Source organism: Dromiciops gliroides, chromosome 2, assembly GCF_019393635.1.
Source record: "Dromiciops gliroides isolate mDroGli1 chromosome 2, mDroGli1.pri, whole genome shotgun sequence".
Taxonomy (NCBI): domain Eukaryota; kingdom Metazoa; phylum Chordata; class Mammalia; order Microbiotheria; family Microbiotheriidae; genus Dromiciops; species Dromiciops gliroides.
Window position 1 is genome coordinate 20,814,870 of NC_057862.1, and position 17,311 is coordinate 20,832,180.

The 17,311-nt window shown below is 47.4% G+C and overlaps 1 protein-coding gene across 1 annotated transcript in view; it reads left to right on the top strand.

Moving 5' to 3' along the window:
* Positions 1-4,008: 4,008 nt before the first annotated feature.
* BICC1 (BicC family RNA binding protein 1) overlaps positions 4,009-17,311 on the top strand; it is a 279,880-nt gene continuing 266,577 nt past the window's right edge. The window contains exon 1 of the mRNA XM_043980401.1: positions 4,009-4,219. Within this exon, the coding sequence (XP_043836336.1) occupies positions 4,033-4,219 (187 nt within the window). The 5' untranslated portion in view covers positions 4,009-4,032. The remainder of the gene's footprint in view (positions 4,220-17,311) is intronic.

Genomic DNA, 17,311 nt, shown 5'->3' on the forward strand with positions numbered 1-17,311 from the left:
ATTTTCTTGGAAAAGATACTGGAGTGGTTTGCCATTTCCTTCTCCAGCTCGTTTGATGGATGAGGAAACTGAGGCAATCAGGGTTAAGTGACTTGCCCAACGTCACACAGCTTGAAAGTGTCTGAATCTGGATTTGAATACAGGTGTTCCTGATTCCAGGCCTGGCGCTCTATTATACATTACACCATCTAGCTGCCTATTGATAAAAATACTTTATCATAAAATATTTTTTATTATTGATAAAAAATTCTTTATAATAAAATCCATCAAATTTGATAAGCATGTTATCTCTGTCTTGATTCGGGTAATTGGTTAAATGTTGAAAAGGCATACATGGCTAAGCACGGATCCCTGGACCACTGAAAAATTTTCCAAGCTAACCTTGAACCATTAATGTCTGCTGTTTGCAAGTGGTCATTCAATGAATTCCAAGTCCACCTAGATATGTGTGCACACATATCTCCATTTTATTCACAAATATAGCATGGGACTCTGCTTTATCTTGCCACTCTCATCCAAACTACAAAAAGCAAATAGCTTCCATCCAAATAAAACAAAACATTTCTGCATTCCCTCAAAACTTCCACCCATCTGTTTTTCCATGAATGATTTATCTTTTTAACCTGGAAAGGAGATGCTCCCTCAATTCCTAGTCATAGAATGCTAGAGCTACAAGGATCCAAGACCAACATTTTAGGAATGAAAAAGACTGAAGCCTAAGAATTCAATGACATTCAGAAAATACACACTTGGCACTTTCTCTGTATAGAGCACTGTGGTATGCACTAGGGAAGATACAAAGATTGAAAAAAAAATAACAGCATAGTCCTGCCCTCAGGGAGTTTATAGTCTAATAAGGGCAGTCAAGGACAGGCCTATTTAGCCACCAGATGGCAATGTTTGCCACTAACTTGAATCTACACACAAATCGGGGCCTGGGAAGTTCACTCTGGCACTAGCTAGAGTGCTAGGAAAAGGCCAAACTTTCTATGGTTCCCCATCCCCCAACTTCTCTCTCTGGGTGGCCATGCTCCATTAAAAAAAAAAAGAAATTTTATTTATTTCCCTGGTCAATCATTTATTTTTTTCTCCAATACCAAATAGGTTTAGTCTAGTCAAACAAACTCCCATAGAGACCATGTACAAAAATATGCATTTCATTCTCCATATTAATCCAATTCCTCTCTGTCTGGAGGTGGGCAGCATGCTTCAGTGTCTCCTCTGGAATCACAGTTGATCGTTGCCTGATGAGAGTTCTGAATTCTGTTGGAATCATTCGCTTTCCAGTGTCGACGTAAAATATAAATTGTTCTCTTGCTTCAGCTCACTTCACACTGCATTAGTTCTCCCAAGTTTTTCCAGGTTTCCCAGAAACTGTCTTTTGCATGATTTCTTACAGCACGATAGTATTCTATTCCATTCATATATCATGATTTGTTCAGCGATTCTTCATCTGATGGGCACCCCCTTAATTTCTAGTTCTTTGACACTACAAAAAGAGCAGCTTTAAGTATTTTTTTTTTTTACACAGGGGTCCTTTCCCTCTTTCTTTGTTGTTTTGTGTATGGGCCCCTGCTCCATTGAGGTCCCACCTACAAGAGATCCTGAAGAAACCTCTATATTTCATTGAGCCCTAAGTGTGTGACCTTGTCATAAGTTGTCCTTGCAAGCAAATAGACCTTCATGAATTCTGTATACAGTATTTTACTCTTCACCATGGAATGTATAAAAGGATTAAAAGGATACACAAAGGACACTTATCGAATGCCTACAGCTTCTCTCTGGCTCACGCAAGCTTTAGCTGGTTATAGCTGTTTTCTAAACCCAGGAGGCTGAGGTCCTGGTCTCTCTGCCAGCCTCTCCCCTTCCTGGAAGAGAGAGAGAGACAGTAATGTATACTTTAACTTGTTTATTCTCCTTCACTACATCTTCTGGGAATGAGCAAAAGAAATACAGAGAAGCTCCCAACTGATGTTTGACTCAGAATCCAATAATGTCTGTCATTCAGTAATTGAAGGACTTGAACACTCTGAACTCCTTGTTGCGCCTTGGAGATGTGATGTGGGGAGAACCCTCTTTTCCCTTTGAGGTGGAAGGTTCTCCTCATGCCTCCAGCCTCACTGCTGACCTCTCAAACCAGCTCTGGCCCCAAGTGTCCTAAAGGGGAGCTGTTTCAGAGCCAGAGTGAACCTTCTCCACTCCTGCAGACATTTTGTCTCCTTTCCATCATGTCCTTCCAAGTCTTCTGTCTCTCCTTGAGTTTAAGCTCCCAGTATGACCAAGAACTATGTCGAGTCCCTCTTGGTCTCTAAGTATGATAAAGAGTAGCATATAATCAGGACAAAGGACAGAGAGGCAAAGGGCATTAGGAAGATCTGAAGAGGGAGAGATCCATTCAATCGTGGTGGATGGAAGAGGAGGAGGGAATGGAGAAAGTGAAGTGACTGACTCAGGATTTATTTGGCAGTGTGATTATGAGATTATGAGGAATGGGAGGTGGGGGGAGAGAAAGAACTGTGTTCCAGTAGAAGTAGCTGGTGGCAAAGTGCATCAAGCTCTAGGCCTGGAGTTAAGGAAGACCTGAGTTCATAGTCAGTCTCAGATGTGTACTAGCTGTGTGATCCTTGGTGAGTCACTTAATCTCAGCTTGCCTCAGTTTCCCCATCTGTAAAATGGGAATAATAACAGTACCTACCTGCCAGGGTCGTTGTGAGGATCAAAGGAGATGTTATTTTAAGAGCACTTAGCACATAGTAGGTGCTTCCCCCCCCCTTTTCAGGATAATAGCCAGCATTTTTACAGCACTTTAAGTTTGCAAAGTGTTTTGTATCCATGATCTTGTTTGTTTATTATTAGCCATGATAATAGCTGTGGTAACCCTGGGCTAAGTCTCTTCATTTCTCTAGGCCTCCCTAGACAGTCAGCAAATCGCAGGGCCCAGTCAAAGCCACGTCCATCCCTCTAGTTCTCAGCCAGGTTGCCTGCTTGTTTGTACTCTCCTTGGAGGGCAGGAGCTGCCTTGGACCTTTCTGTATCCCCAACCCTTAGCATAGAGCCTAGCAAGTAACAGATAAATATTTGCTGACTTTCTCCTTACATTCATATCACCTATAGGGGTGTGTGTGTGCCCACTGAGGTAGAAGGTATGTGTGTCTGTGTGTGTGCATCTGAGTGAGGGGCAAAGGGGATACTGATACAGTGTTTGTGATTGTGTGGGTGATGTGCACTTTGGGGTACAGGTGGGGATAGGGCTGTGTTCACATACGTTGGAGCAGGGTCGGGATGGGTTGGGATATTTGCACGTCCATGGTGTTTGCGTTGGTTTGGCAGGCAGTGGAGATGGGGTTGTGTATGTGTGTCTATGTATGGGACTCTGTGTGTGTGTGTGTGTGTGTGTGTGTGTGTGTGTGTAGGTGGGTGGCGAGGGAAGAAGGCTACTGGCATGGGCGCGCGTCTACTCGAAGAGCCGGGGGCTTGGGGGTCCGTGTGTGCGTGGTGTGTGTGGGTGCCGGGGGTGGTCCCGCCGCCTCCCCGCCCCCGCCCCCGCTCCCCTCCCCCCGTGGGCGGTCCGGGCCAATGGGAGGCCTCGGCGGGCCGGGTGGGCGGGGGCGGCCGGGCCGCGGAGGGGGGCGGCGGATGGAGCCCGAGCCTGGGCGGCGGGTGGCCGGGCAGCGGCAGGGGCAGCGGGGCCGAGGGCAGCAGCAGCAGCAGCAGCGGGACGCTCAGTGCGCGGCGGCAGCAGCGGCAGCCGCGGGGGCGGGCCCGGGAGCCTGGGGGGGCCCGCGCGGGGATGCGCTCGGGGCGCGGCCGCTGCGGCTCCGGCGGCTCGGGCTGCTGGGGGGCGAGCTAGCGGCGCGGGCCGGGGAGGCGGAGGAGGGCCAGTCCGAGGAGGCGGAGGAGGCGCAAGGGGAGGAGGCGGCGGCGGCGCCGGAGGAGGAGCGGCTGCGGCGGCGGCGCCCGCGGAGGAGGAGGCGGCGGTGGGGACGGCGGCCGGAGCCCGAGCCCGAGCCCGAGCCCGAACCCCCGCGCACCATGGCTGCCCAGGGCGAGCCGGGCTACCTGGCGGCGCAGTCGGACCCGGGCTCCACGAGCGAGCGCAGCACCGACTCGCCCGTGCCGGGCTCCGAGGACGACCTGGCCGGGGGCCCCCTGCCCAGCCCCGAGTGGAGCGAGGAGCGCTTCCGCGTGGACAGGAAGAAACTCGAGGCCATGTTACAAGGTAGTTTCCCCCTTGCCCTACCTCGAACCCCGGGCCAACCCCTGCTCCCCTCGCACCCCGGGCCTCACCCTCCCCTGCAGTGTCTCCCAGCCCCGGGCTCCCCGGGACTTCTCCTGCTGTACCACCCAGTACACCCCTTCCTTTCTTGCAAAAAAGTCACTCCGTCTCCTTGGGCCTCAGTTTCCCCATCGGCGAAATGAGCGGTGCGTGTCCCTTTAGCTGATATTTAACGCCCTGCCCAAGTCTCAGTCCTTTGAGAATCTGCCTAAGAAGAGTATGGGGATGGAAGCCTTTTCGTAGGGTTTTAAGGTCAACAAAGCGCTTTCCCTCCCAGCCCGGGAGCTCAGGACTTGGTCATCCCCTTCCCTGCCCAGCTTGGGCGCTTCCTTCCCGGCCCGGGTCCTGCCTGGCTCCCGGCTTTCCACAGCTGCTGCTGCTGACTTTCGCGGAGCCCTCCTCTTCCCTCCTGGCCTAGGGGGCCTGGAGGAAATGATTCCTCCTCCCCTCGCCCTCCTTACTCGTCCCCGCCTCCTGTCTCCCCCAGCGGAGTGAAGCAGGGCCTCCGTGGGGGGAATCCCTCAGCAGCGGGGGGTGGGGAGCCCCGCTGCTAACTTAGGAAACTCACCCCCCCCCCTCCACTTCCCCGCCGGCTGGAGAATCGTCCGGTCCTGACCCCACCGGCAGCCAAACTTTTCTTTGAGGGGTGTCTGGGAAAGAGACTTCAACTTGAAGTTGGGCGCCCTGGGACCGGCACAACACCAGGCAGGATGAGGGCATCAGAACTCGGGGCGGGATGCCGCCTTTAGCCTGACCAAGCTCGGCCTATGTCCGTTGTCCCGTCCGCTCTCCCTTTCTGTCACTTTTCTCCCGCCTTCCCCCACCCCCTTCCCCTTGTCAGTATCCACTTCCTCCAGCTGAGGGGCCTCGGAGATGTGGCTCACGTTTTAGGATGGGGTTTCCACCCCCACCCCATCTTCTTCTTGGGCAGAAAGGGCCAGGGTGAAAGGGGTGGGGGGGTCGGAGCTGTGACTATTGCCCAGGGAGATTTTCGGGGCAGTGCCAGTGTATTTGAGCACAGTCCGCTTGGATCTCCTGCTGGGCTTAGCTCCGCTCACCCGCTGAGTCAAATGCATTTCAGAATGTCTCCCTTTCTAGGACTATAGGCGTCATGGTTTGTGGTTCACAAATGAAGGCAAAAAGTCAAGTCCCCAAATATTTGTTACCTTTCAGTTATGTGTCAGGCACTGTGCTGTGTGCTGGGGACATTACAGTCCCTGCTCCAGGGCATCCATAGTCTAAAGGGGGAGAAACAAGCAAACAAACAACCGTGTGTACAGACATTCGGGATAAATGAGGGATGAGCAACAGAGGGCGGATTTTTAAACTCATGTTTTATTCCCTTCTCTTCCTTTCCCTGACCAGAAAAGCCATACCAGACTACCAATCGTTTCTGGCTGAGCAGGCGTTAACATTTATAGTTTAGAGAGAGCCCAAGGTAACTGACTTTCTGGGAAAATGTAAAAAGCTGTAGCTGACCTAGGGTGACTTGAAACACTTGTGCCTTCCTTGGGATAACAGTAAGAATCCTGTATGCTTGTAGGGACTATCGGTGATGGCTTGCAAAATAAAGGCCTAACAAAGTGAACACCTACCCACAGTTTCTTGTGGAGCTTAATCTCGGAGCTTGAGGACAAGTTTAAGGCATTTTTTTTGGGGGTGGGGTGGGGCAATGAGGGTTAAGTGACTTGCCCAGAGTCACACAGCTAGTAAGTGTCAAGTGTCTGAGGCCAGATTTGAACTCAGGTCCTCCTGAATCCAGGGCTGGTGCTCTATCCACTGTCCCACCTAGCTGCTCAGGCATCTTGGGAAGCTTGGGAAGACTTGAATCTAGGGGTGGTCATTTGAGGTCTTTTTGGGGACAATAAAGCAGGTTATTTTGAGAGAGGACATGTTTTCCAAAATACTAACTTTGGAAATGCATAAAACTGTGAGCCTTTGCTCCTTGGGTTTGGGTTGGTTGTACACTCATTATCATTCTCACCGGTTCCTTCTTGGAAAACCATCTCGATGGTGTGAGAAGGCTGTTTCTCTGAGTGTTCTGAATTATATAACTTTCCAGGAACATTCCCTCCATCTTGCTTGAGAAAGCCTTGGTTAACTCACATTCCCAAGTAGCAACTTTTTCTTTGTTTGGGTATAACAGATTTTAGTTGTAGTCCATTAGGTATTCCATTCCTAAAGCAAAACATAATTGATAAAGCAAATTATTTTAGGAAAATATTAGTAAAGAAAAAATTCTCCTGTGGGTCAGATGCCTCAAAAAACATCCTTCCCTCTTGAGACATTTCAAGACGTTTGTTTCTTGGATGTGTTTGGACTGACTTGGGAAAGATCAGTGTAGATGTGATTGAGTACCAACTCAGATCGTGCAGACAGAAGGGGCCAGAGGAGATCAGAGGGATTTCTAAGCATTTACAAAGTCAGTATCATCTAGTGTGAAGAGACATGGGGTTTGGAATGCAAAGACCTGAGTTCTAATTTCACACTAAATAGCAACTTAACCTGTGTTGAGTCCTTTTCCCTCGCTAGTCCTCAGTTTCCCCATTTGTAAAAAGACCTGTGATTCTGTGGGGTCACTCATCTGAGTTGTATGTTGGCCGATGTCCATGTTCTCTGTCTGAATCTGGCTTATAAAGTGTTTTCCAAGAAACGTCCCCCTTTGCGGTTGGCATACTTCAGGTCCCGAGGCAACATGCTGTGGTTGTTAGAAAGCCAAACTTGGGGTCAAGAAGACCACAGTTCAGATCCTGCCTCTGACACTTCCTAACTGTCTGACCACGAGCAAGCTACTTTATGTCTTTTCTCATCTGTGAGCTGGGCACCCCCAGTACCTCCCTCACAACATTGTTGTGAGATTCAAGAGGTCATGTGACGTGTCAGATGTGCTTTAACCCCTAAAGTGCTATATAAAAGGCAGTTATGTTTATTTGAATTATTTAGTTCTCATGGTTTTCAATGGAGTTTAGATAGAAAAAGTCCTGGCACAAGCCCCTGTTGTTATTATTATTATTATTTGCAGGGCAATGAGGGTTAAGTGACTTACCCAGGGTCACACAGCTAGCGTCAAGTGTCTGAGGCCACATTTGAACTCAGGTCCTCCTGAATCCAGGGCTGGTGCTCTGTCCACTGCACCACCTAGCTGCCCCATCCCTGATTACTGTTGAGTCAACACATAGAGCTACCATCTAATTTTTTGTGTGTGTGGTGCAAATATCTATTCAGAGTCCATTCACTAATTGTTGATGATGCAGGTATGTATTTAGTGTGTGGCCAAGAGGCAGCTGGGCATAGAGGAGAGAGGAGTCAGGAGGGCTTGGGTTCCAGCCTTGTTGTATGAAAGTTGGGAATATTGGTTCTCCTTCAGTGTTCTAGGTAACTCTCAGACTGCAAGTTAAAGATGATACACTGATCCACATCAGGGAGGGATTTTCATACGAGCAGTTCTCTACAAGGACAGTGACAGGTTTGCTGCTCCCCTCCATCCCCTAACACACACCAGAAAATTAGCACCTTCAAACTTGGAGTCAGAGACTCCATTTGTCTTGGTTGCTTTGTTAATAAGTGCCAGAAATCCTTGGATCTTTTATTTAAAATGAATCGGATCTGTTTGTTATCATTTTCAGTAGCTTTTATGTATCTGTGTTCTTTTGGGGAAAGAACACAATTGGAGATCTCCAAGGGAAATGGGCGAATTAACAAGATCGTCTTTCCCTAAATGTGCAGAGTGTGATTTGGAGATTATAATGTTTGGAATTTCTTTCCAAATGAGACTGTCCTGGGGGTAAGTTAATCTTTAATCAGTTATATTTTCACTAGTAGAGAAATTCTTCCATGCAATGGACCAAAAATTCCAAGGGGGAAAATGTTGATAGGACGAGAGAGTCCTTGTTTCAGAAATCCTTCTAGCTAGTGTTTTAAAAAGACCGGTGACTCCTCCAACAACAGAGGTGCATAGATACTCTTTTGGGGAAAGGGGTAGGAAGCTGAGTAACCTTTAAAAATCATATTTAAAAAAAATAGAGAATTGCTTCAGAACAGGTGGGGTTACTGCTATTATTGCATTTCTCATGCATTCCAGCCGTGGGAGACACAGATGGGAGATGGAATTTGTATGCAACAAGGCCAAAGAGAGTAATGTGTAAGAAGGTGGGGAGAGTCGACTTGTTTCCTCAACCCGCTTCCCCCAACACGTCCCCTCCTTCCAGCTCCCACCATTCCTTCCCTCCACAGATATTTCTAGAAACCCTGTGGCCTCCCTCTTCCCCCATCATATTTGTCCTACATCAAGCTTCTTTGTATCCATATCATCTCCCTGCAAGTAGATTGTAGTCTATCTCTTGAGGTTTAGGGGTTGTATCATTTTTCATCTTTGAGTCCCCAGCACTGACAAGTCCCTGCTGAGTAGGTATGTCCGAAAAAGGTCTTGTTCTGGGCTGAGTTCAGATAGACAACGTCTTGCTCATCAGGCAGTACTTCTGTTAAATGTGTGGGGATTCCATGGGGGCAGCTAGGTGGCGCAGTGGATAAAGTACCGGCCCTGGATTCAGGAGTACCTGAGTTCAAATCCGGCCTCAGACACTTGATACTTACTAGCTGTGTGACCCTGGGCAAGTCACTTAACCCTCATTGCCCTGCAAACAAAACAAAACAAAACAAAACAAAACAAAACAAAACAAAACAAAACAAAAAAGTGTGGGGATTCCTTTTAAAATGTGACCATGTGACTAGGAATGGATACTTGGGACAACTTCTAATATTTAGAAATGAGATATTGGTTTTCAGCCTCCATCTCCAGTATTGAAAAGGTTCAGTTCCAAGAGTGATCGTACGGGGCTCTTTCTAGCGTTTCTGTGCTTGCCTGTGGAATGAGAGGGGCTGCTTAGAGGAGGTTTGGGTAGACATGCAGAAGAGGTGGAGTTTTTGCTGGTTTTTTTTTTTTTAGTTGCTTCCCATAAGTATAAAGCAAAAACCTGAAACATGCAGGGATATGTCAGGTGTTCTTTTTATCTACTTTTAAACTTGAGAACATGGGACCTAAATCAACACTCAGTACATAGAGCAAATAGTTCTCTCACATGTGCTCAGATCGATCCGAGATGTCATCAATTTGTGGCTTCCCTCTGGTGGGGTTGTGGGGTAGATCACACCCATCCATGCTGGCCCATCCTGGGCAGTTCCTGTACATAGTCTCCACAACTCCACCACAAGGGGGTGACCTAACATATTGGGGAGCCCTTCCTACAGTTCTCACACTCTTTCCAAGGTACCAGTGAAACACTGCACAGCCATCATCCCTTATTCTTGCCACGTGACCAGCCCATTTCTGCTTCTTTTCGGACATATCCTTTAATTTTATCACTGTCCCTCCATATCCTTCCTCGGTGGCCTTCAGACCTGTGGAAATAGTCCAAGTCACCAAGCTAAGATGCATCTCTCCCTTTCACCCCTATTTTCCTGAGGGTTTGTTACATTGAGCACTTAATTGTTACTAAGGGAACTGAGGGTTGTGCTATGGAATGTCATTTCTTTAGCAAATAGTATAAACAGTAGGTGCTTAATAAATGCTTGTTGATTGGTTAATCGATTAAGTAACAACTATGTGCAAGACCCTATGCTGGACTTTGGAAGATACAGAGACAGAAAATGACAAGCTACGGGACTGGGAGAAGAAGTCCTGAGGACACAGATGAGTGTCACACATGGTAGGAAGGGATCTGGGCGAATTAAGGAAGGAGACTTGGAGGAGGAGAGCACCAGCTGCAGAGAAGACAGGGAAGGCTTCATCAGAAGCGGGTTCTTTCTCTGCTTGTCTCCCCTATTGCACAGAGCACTGGACCTGCACTCAGGGAGACTCATTTACCTTCCTGAGTTCAAATCTGGCCTCAGACACATACTAGCTGTGTGACCCTGGGCAAGTCATTTACCCTCTATTTGACTCAGTTTCCTCATTTGTAAAATGGGTTAATAATAGCACCTGCCTCTGAGGGTTGTTCTCAGGATCAAATGAGAGAACTATATTTAATTAATTTTTTTTTTTTTGTGGGGCAATGGGGCTTAAGTGACTTGCCCAGGGTCACACAGCTAGTAAGTGTCAAGTGTCTGAGGCCGGATTTGAACTCAGGTCCTCCTGAATCCAGGGCTGGTGCTTTATCCACTGCGCCACCTAGCTGCCCCCAAATGAGAGAACCATAAAGCACTTAGCACAGTGCCCGGAACATAGTTAAGTGCTATATAAATATTACTACTACTACTACTACTACAACTACTTCTTCTTCTTCTTCTTCTTCTTCTTCTTCTTCTTCTTCTTCTTCTTCTTCTTCTTCTTCTCCTCCTCCTCCTCCTCCTCCTCCTCCTCCTCCTCCTCTTCCTTCTTCTTCTCATTCATCACTATCACCTTCACCATCATCATATGGTGGTGGTGGTAGTAGTAGTAGTAGTTGTTGTTTATAGTTATGATTTGTCCAGGGTCACAGAGCCAGTATGGGTTAGAGGTGGGGCTTGAACCTGCTGCCTCTTAACGTGCTGATTGACTCTGGTAGGAGATGGTGCCTAAGCTGAGTCTCCAAAGCAGAGGATTCTGCCAGGTGGGGGGTGGGTGGGAGGGCAAGCCTGGAGGCTGGCAGGATCAGCATGGAAGTGGGGGATGGCCCGTCAGGCTAGAGTACAAGGTGTGCTACCAGAAGGGAGGCAGGAAAAATGGATTCTTGGGGGCTTTCAGTGCCAGGCTGATCAGTGTCTGGAACTTCTGTGGCCCAGGGAGTCCTGGGGAAGGTCAGTGGCAGGTACTGACTTGTGGCTCTGTGTCCAAAGGCTCCAGGGAGGGACACAGGCTCCTCCCCTTGGGGATGTTGGTCCATGCGGATGCTTCATGGGAATCTGCTGAAAAGGGAAGAGGATTCCAGCTCCTTCTTGGTACCCTCCAGTGTGGACTCAAACCCCACTGAAACGGATTCCTCCATTAATTTTGCTTTTTTTATTTTTAAACTCGGGTCTCATAAGAATTGTTTCTTCGGGGGCAGCTAGGTGGTGCAGTGGATAAAGCACCAGCCCTGGATTCAGGAGGACCTGAGTTCAAATGTGACCTCAGACACTTGACACTTACTAGCTGTGTGACCCTGGGCAAGTCTCTTAACCCTCATTGCCCCCCACCCAAGAATTGTTTCTTCAGTTTATGTGTCTTTTCAGAGTAATCTCCCATCGCAATAAATGCTGATTTTTTTCCTTCCTAGCTTGAAATTTTTTGGCTTTTTGAATCCATGTCTTCTTTTTGTAATTTGGAATTATGCTTAGTATACCAAAACCCATTGCTTCTAGCACTAATTTTAATTCAACAATAATTTATTGGTTACATGTTGTATACTTTTACCCTGTGAGTGGGAGGCTTTGCAGAGTGGCATGCGTAAAAAATGTCATCAGAGAAATGAATGATGGGAAGAGAAGATGGGTTAGCCATGTGGTGAAGGATTAGAGAGAGATAGGCTAAGATTTCCACTAGCATCCTGTCATTATCAGGAAAAAGAGAGGGGCGGCCTTCTGGGTAGAGTCGCTGTGGTAGATTTATGGACAAGAGCCTCAGGATGGGCAGGTACAGATGGGTTGAAATTTGCATCTTTGATGGGAGCATCCATATCAGGGAGATCACAGATCCAATGGAGCATTTGTTAAGCACCTCCTGTGTACTAGCTGGGGGTGGCTGGGTGTTGAAGTGGATAGAGCTCTGGGCCTTGAGTCAGACCCTGAGTTCAAATCCAGCCTCAGACACTGACTAGCTGTGTGATTCTGGGCAAGTCACTTCACCCTGTTTGCCTCAGTTTCTTCATCTGTAAAATGAGCTGGAGAAGGAAATGGCAAATCACTCCTGTATCTTTGCCAAGAAAACTCCAAATTGGGGTCATGAAGAGCCAGCAAGACTGAAAATGACCGAGCAACAACAAATGTACAAAGCTATGCAGATACAGAGATAAAATACAAAGCATGTCTTATACTGAGGTGCTTCCATTCCATTGGGCAAACACAGCATGTACACTGTTAAGGGGATACTAGTCACGGACAAAGCCAGGCCAATGAATTTTATTTAAGAGTGAGCCCCGACAGGTGGGGTGGGGTGGGGTGAGGACTGGGTGCTGGTACAAGGCAGCAGCCAAGCCTGGGCTTGGAAGCAAAGACCCTCTTTTCTTAATCATTCGGTAGGAGGCTCAACTTGTAACTAAATTAAAACGTGTTCGTTTTCTGGATGCCTTCATTTGCTAACTGCGCGTTCCAGGGAGCTATGAGGCATGTGGCAAGATAGAAAGCAGAGTGTTTCATATTAGATAAGGAGAAACAGCCCTGGGGAGTCAGGCCGGTGTGAGCCCAGGTAGATTTTAGCCTCAGAACCTCATCTTTAAAATGGGGTGATAATAATCGAATTATAAACCTAAATCTAGAAGGGACCTCAGAGGTCATCTAGTCAATCCTCTCATTTCAGAGATGACGAAACTGAGACCTGGGGAAGTTGGGTGACTTGTCCAAGGTAATGCCGCTCTCCCAGGAGTGGAGTGCATAAGGTCGTGTGTGCCCCTGTTGGGGGTAACTTGGTGAGACTTAAGGCTCATGTTAACCTCATGTTATCATTATAGATTTTGAGAACGGGGTGGGAACGGAGAGTGCTGTTTACAATCCCTTCCCAACCCTGGAGTCCTGGGCTTCTGCAGTGTGTGTTTGGGAAGTTCCCATGCTCCTCTGAATGAATGACCAGTCACAGACCCCAGGGCCCTTGTGGGGGCCCAGGGCTGTAGAGGGAGAGGGGGCGTGGTAGACCTGCATCTCAGGTTCTGTGACTTTCATCAAGTCCATTTTGGGCCTCAGTCGCTTCTTTGCCATAACCAGAAGGTTGGATTTCATGATTTTTCACCTCCCTTCCAACTCCCGAATTCTCTGTTTGCATGAGGCACATGTTGTTTTAATTAAAGGGAAGATTAGTTGGAGGTGGGCGAAGGCCCAAAACAAGGCCTAGGAGTGGAGCGTTTCTCTACAGGGGCTCTTTGACCTGGTAACCAAATACTTGGATCTCGCCTTCCTGGCTAAATCAGGAGATGCTATTTGGAAGAGATGTGGGCTCCCCATTCCCAGGCTCACCTGTATTGGTGAATGACTCCAGGTAAGGGGAGGGGGAAGCTTCCCCAGATCAGATGGGCAAAAGGGTAGCCATGGAGCCTTTGCAAATAAGAAGATGGAGACATCTGAAAACAGAGCAGGAAATGATTCCATGCCTGATTGTATTAGCAATCAGCGGACAGGCATTTATTGGTTCTTCATGTAGATTGATGTGAGAGGTACCTGGTTCTTATGAGTCACTGGCAACCCATAAAAAAGAACTGTGCAGCCTGGGCGTGATGGGGGGTGGCACTCCTGTGGTCCCTGCTCCTGGGGTCTGAGTCACCTGGCAGAACCCAGACCTTCTGAGACCTACAGGTGTCCTCAGGAGGCTCCACCCCCATTGCTGCAACTTCAGGAAGGTTGCCCAGGACTTGAAGGTGTGGATGAGTCTTTGCTGCTTGAGGGTGTGTCCACACTGCCAAGATCTCACATCCGTAGAAGAATATCAAAGAATACCTGTGGGCCCAACACTCTGCTACAAGAAGGTTGTGGGTAGGCTGTCCTCAGTGTGAAAATGTCCTCCACCAAAGATTCATGTATCCAAATGGACCCAAAGAACCGGGCTCTTACACTGTAAAAAAAGTCTGGACTCTCAGTCTTAATAATAAAATAATAAAGATGATGATGACAAAATTTAAAAAGCTCTCTGAGGTTAGCCCAGCAATTTACATGATTTTCTCTGCAGTTATAAAAACCCAGAAAGCAAGCACCAAAGGTGGTGATGTGTTCATTTTCTAGTGGGGGAAACTGAGTTTCAGATAGATGAGGAGATTTGTCGTGGCGCAGGTTGGGAGGATCAAAGGTGGGGGGCTTCCTGATTGAAGTCTAGCAACCCGATAGAATCAATCAATCAATCAATCTCTCTCCCTCTCCTTCCCCCCTCCCCCCTCCCCCTTCCATTGATAGAATATAGGCTCTGTTGGAGCAGGGACCTTCCCCCCTTCTCCCTTAGTATCTCTGTATATCCCAGCACCTAGCACAGTGCTTGGCACATAGGAGGTTCTTAATAAGTGCTTGATTGGCTCTGGCTGGCTGGGTTATTGGTGACTCAGCAAAAACACACATGCTGACTCTTGTCTGATTCTTTCACTCTTCTGTAGTGTATAGAGCTGGTCTTGGGTTCCAGTCCCACACTGACTATGTGACCTTAGACAAGTCACCTATCTTTTATTGTCCCAAGCAACTGTCTAAGTTTGTAAATTGCAGAGAAGATGCTTGTCCCACTGGGCTCTCGGTATACTAATGAAATAATAGGCCAGCTTAAAAAAAAGTTCAGTAGTCCCATTTCTCAGATTCAGCCAGCTGCGCACAAATGTAAGGATCTCTTTGAAATGAATGGAGAACAAACCATAACCCATGCCTCTCTGGCACTTTGAGTCCAGAGAGCCCTCTCTCCCCTGTGGTTGCATTTGTGCCTCCAAACTGCCCTGTGAGGAACGTAATGCAGATGAGATAGAGAACTCTGGGTTCAGAGAGGTTACGCAACTTGTTCCAGGTCACACAGTTAACAAATAAAAGCTCTGGGAGGGGCTCCAGGCTTTCTGACCCATGAGTCAAGTACTCTTTTTTTTTTTTCAAGAATATCTGATTGCATTGAATTCTAAGTTATCTTTTGCTGTTAGCAGAAAGGAATCTCTTTTCCCATTTCATCAAAGCTCAGATACTCCTCCATGAAAACCCGAGTGTTGAATATTTCCCCCTGTGCCCTGCCCAGAAATGAGTGTGGAAGAAGGCAGCATCCTGTCACAACCAGACTTGCCTTGCTGGCCCTGACATTCACCATTACCACATGTGCTGGTGGAAAAGGGTCGAGTTCTTTTTTTTTTTGGTGAGGCAATTGGGGTTAAGTGACTTGCCCAGGGTCACACAACTAGTAAGTGTTAAGTATCTGAGGCCGGATTTGAACTCAGGTCCTTCTGAATCCAGGGCCAGTGCTCTATCCACTGAGCCACCAAGCTGCCCCCCGGGGTTGAGTTCTTTTTAAAGGCTAGGTTCCCCAGTATGCTGAATCGACTCTTCTTCTGAAAAATAAATATTGGAGATAGATTTGGGTCACTTGTAGTTGAAAGCATCTCCTTGCATTCCACGGTTAGCAATTGTAACAGTATCACGTTCTCAGGTTTCTCTGTGTGTTCGGGGGGCCAGTGGCCTGTCATGGTTTGGCCTGAACAGGAAGCCGGGAGCCTGCTGCCTTGCACATTCTTGCTGGTTACAGTATAATCTTTACCTCCCTTGGAAAATATGCCTGATTTGGGATGTTTATTTCAGGCCCTCGGCTTGAAGCGGGTCTGTTTAGCCGTGGAAGAACTTGGAAGTGTGTCTGTTCTTTCTTTCTCTTGTTAATCTTTGTCTGCATAGACTTAATGCCTTTTATTTTTGTCCAGACCATTGATTTCATTGGCATAGGGAACTCTTGGCGTGTAAACTCCCTTCACTGATGCAGATTCCTAATTCTTCAGTCACTTAGTCTGAAATTAGGGGTTTTTGATCTGGAGTCTGTGAACTTAAAAACTTAAAAAACCCCTGTATTTCAATATAATTGGTTTCCTTTGTAATCCTCAACGTTGCATTTTAGGCCTTAAAACCACTGTTTTGAGGAGGGGTCCATAGGCTTCTGCAGACAGCCAGAGGGGGTCTGTGAAGCTCAAAAGGAAAGAATCGCCAGCTTGGAGAGTTGCTCAGGCTTCAGAGTGAAGGGCTCTTCCTTCCCATGATCCCAGTATCTCCCTACCTCCAAGGCTGGCTCTCTTTGCATAGGGATATATGGCCTCTCGTGCGTATATGCAGGAAAATCTGCTTATTTGTATGTATGTGAAATAAATGGAGGCGAAGGCTCAGGTCCATCAATTTCACACCTACAAGTTGCCCAGTTAGGTTGTCCTACGCTTGGAAAAAGCTAGAGTGTCTGGGAAGGGTTGGGGATGTTTATCCGCAAGGATTTTTGTCAGGATGGAATGTTACTTGAGCACATGTACCTCGAGGCCCGTGGGTACCACCTCTGTGGAGCTATCCTGGAGCCCGTTCCTTTTCTCTGTGGTGGTGACTGTGGCCATATGCAGTTCTGTAGCTCTTAAAACTCAAAACTAAAATATACCTTTATATTTTATATAACAAGATCTCATGTTTATCTAGCACTTTGGGCTTTGCATGCCATTTTATGTAATGTTTCTCCTTTGACCCTCACAGCCTCCTTGTAAGGGAAGTACTCCGATTTTTTGTTGTTGTTCAGTTGCTTTCAGTCCTGTTGGACTCTTTGTGACCCCATTTGGGGTTTTCTTGGCAAAGATACTGGGGTGGTTTGCCATCTTCTTCTCCTGCTCGTTTTACAGATGAAGAAACTGAGGGTTAAGTGATTTGCCCAGAGACACACAGCTAATAAGCATCTGAGGCTGGATTTGAACACAGGTCTTCCTGACTCAGGTCTGACACTCTATTCACTCCACCATCTAGCTGCCCTTTAATTTAAGGTTTCCAATTTAAACCCTCATTTTATAGTTGAGGAAACTGAGGCAGAGTGAGGTGAAGAAGGACATGCCCAGGATCACACAGTAAAAGAGCTCGATTGGAATTCAGACCCTTTGATTCCAAGCTTGGCACTTCTTCCACTGAACGACAGCTCATCCAGCCCTTCTGTTCTGAGGTATGTTGTGAGTCTATGGATGGTATCCCCTCATCCATGTTTACTTTCCCTCCATTCCCAGTCCCAGAAGTGGAAGGAAATAGAGCATTTGTGTGAAAATGCTGGAGAAGGACTCTTCAGATTGGTACTAGTTGGGTGACCCTGGGTGAGCTACTTAGCCTCAGTTTCTTTGTCTGTAAAATGAGTGTGATAATACCTACCTCACATGGGTGTTGGAGCATGTAAAGTGTTCCACCAATATTAAATATGATGGC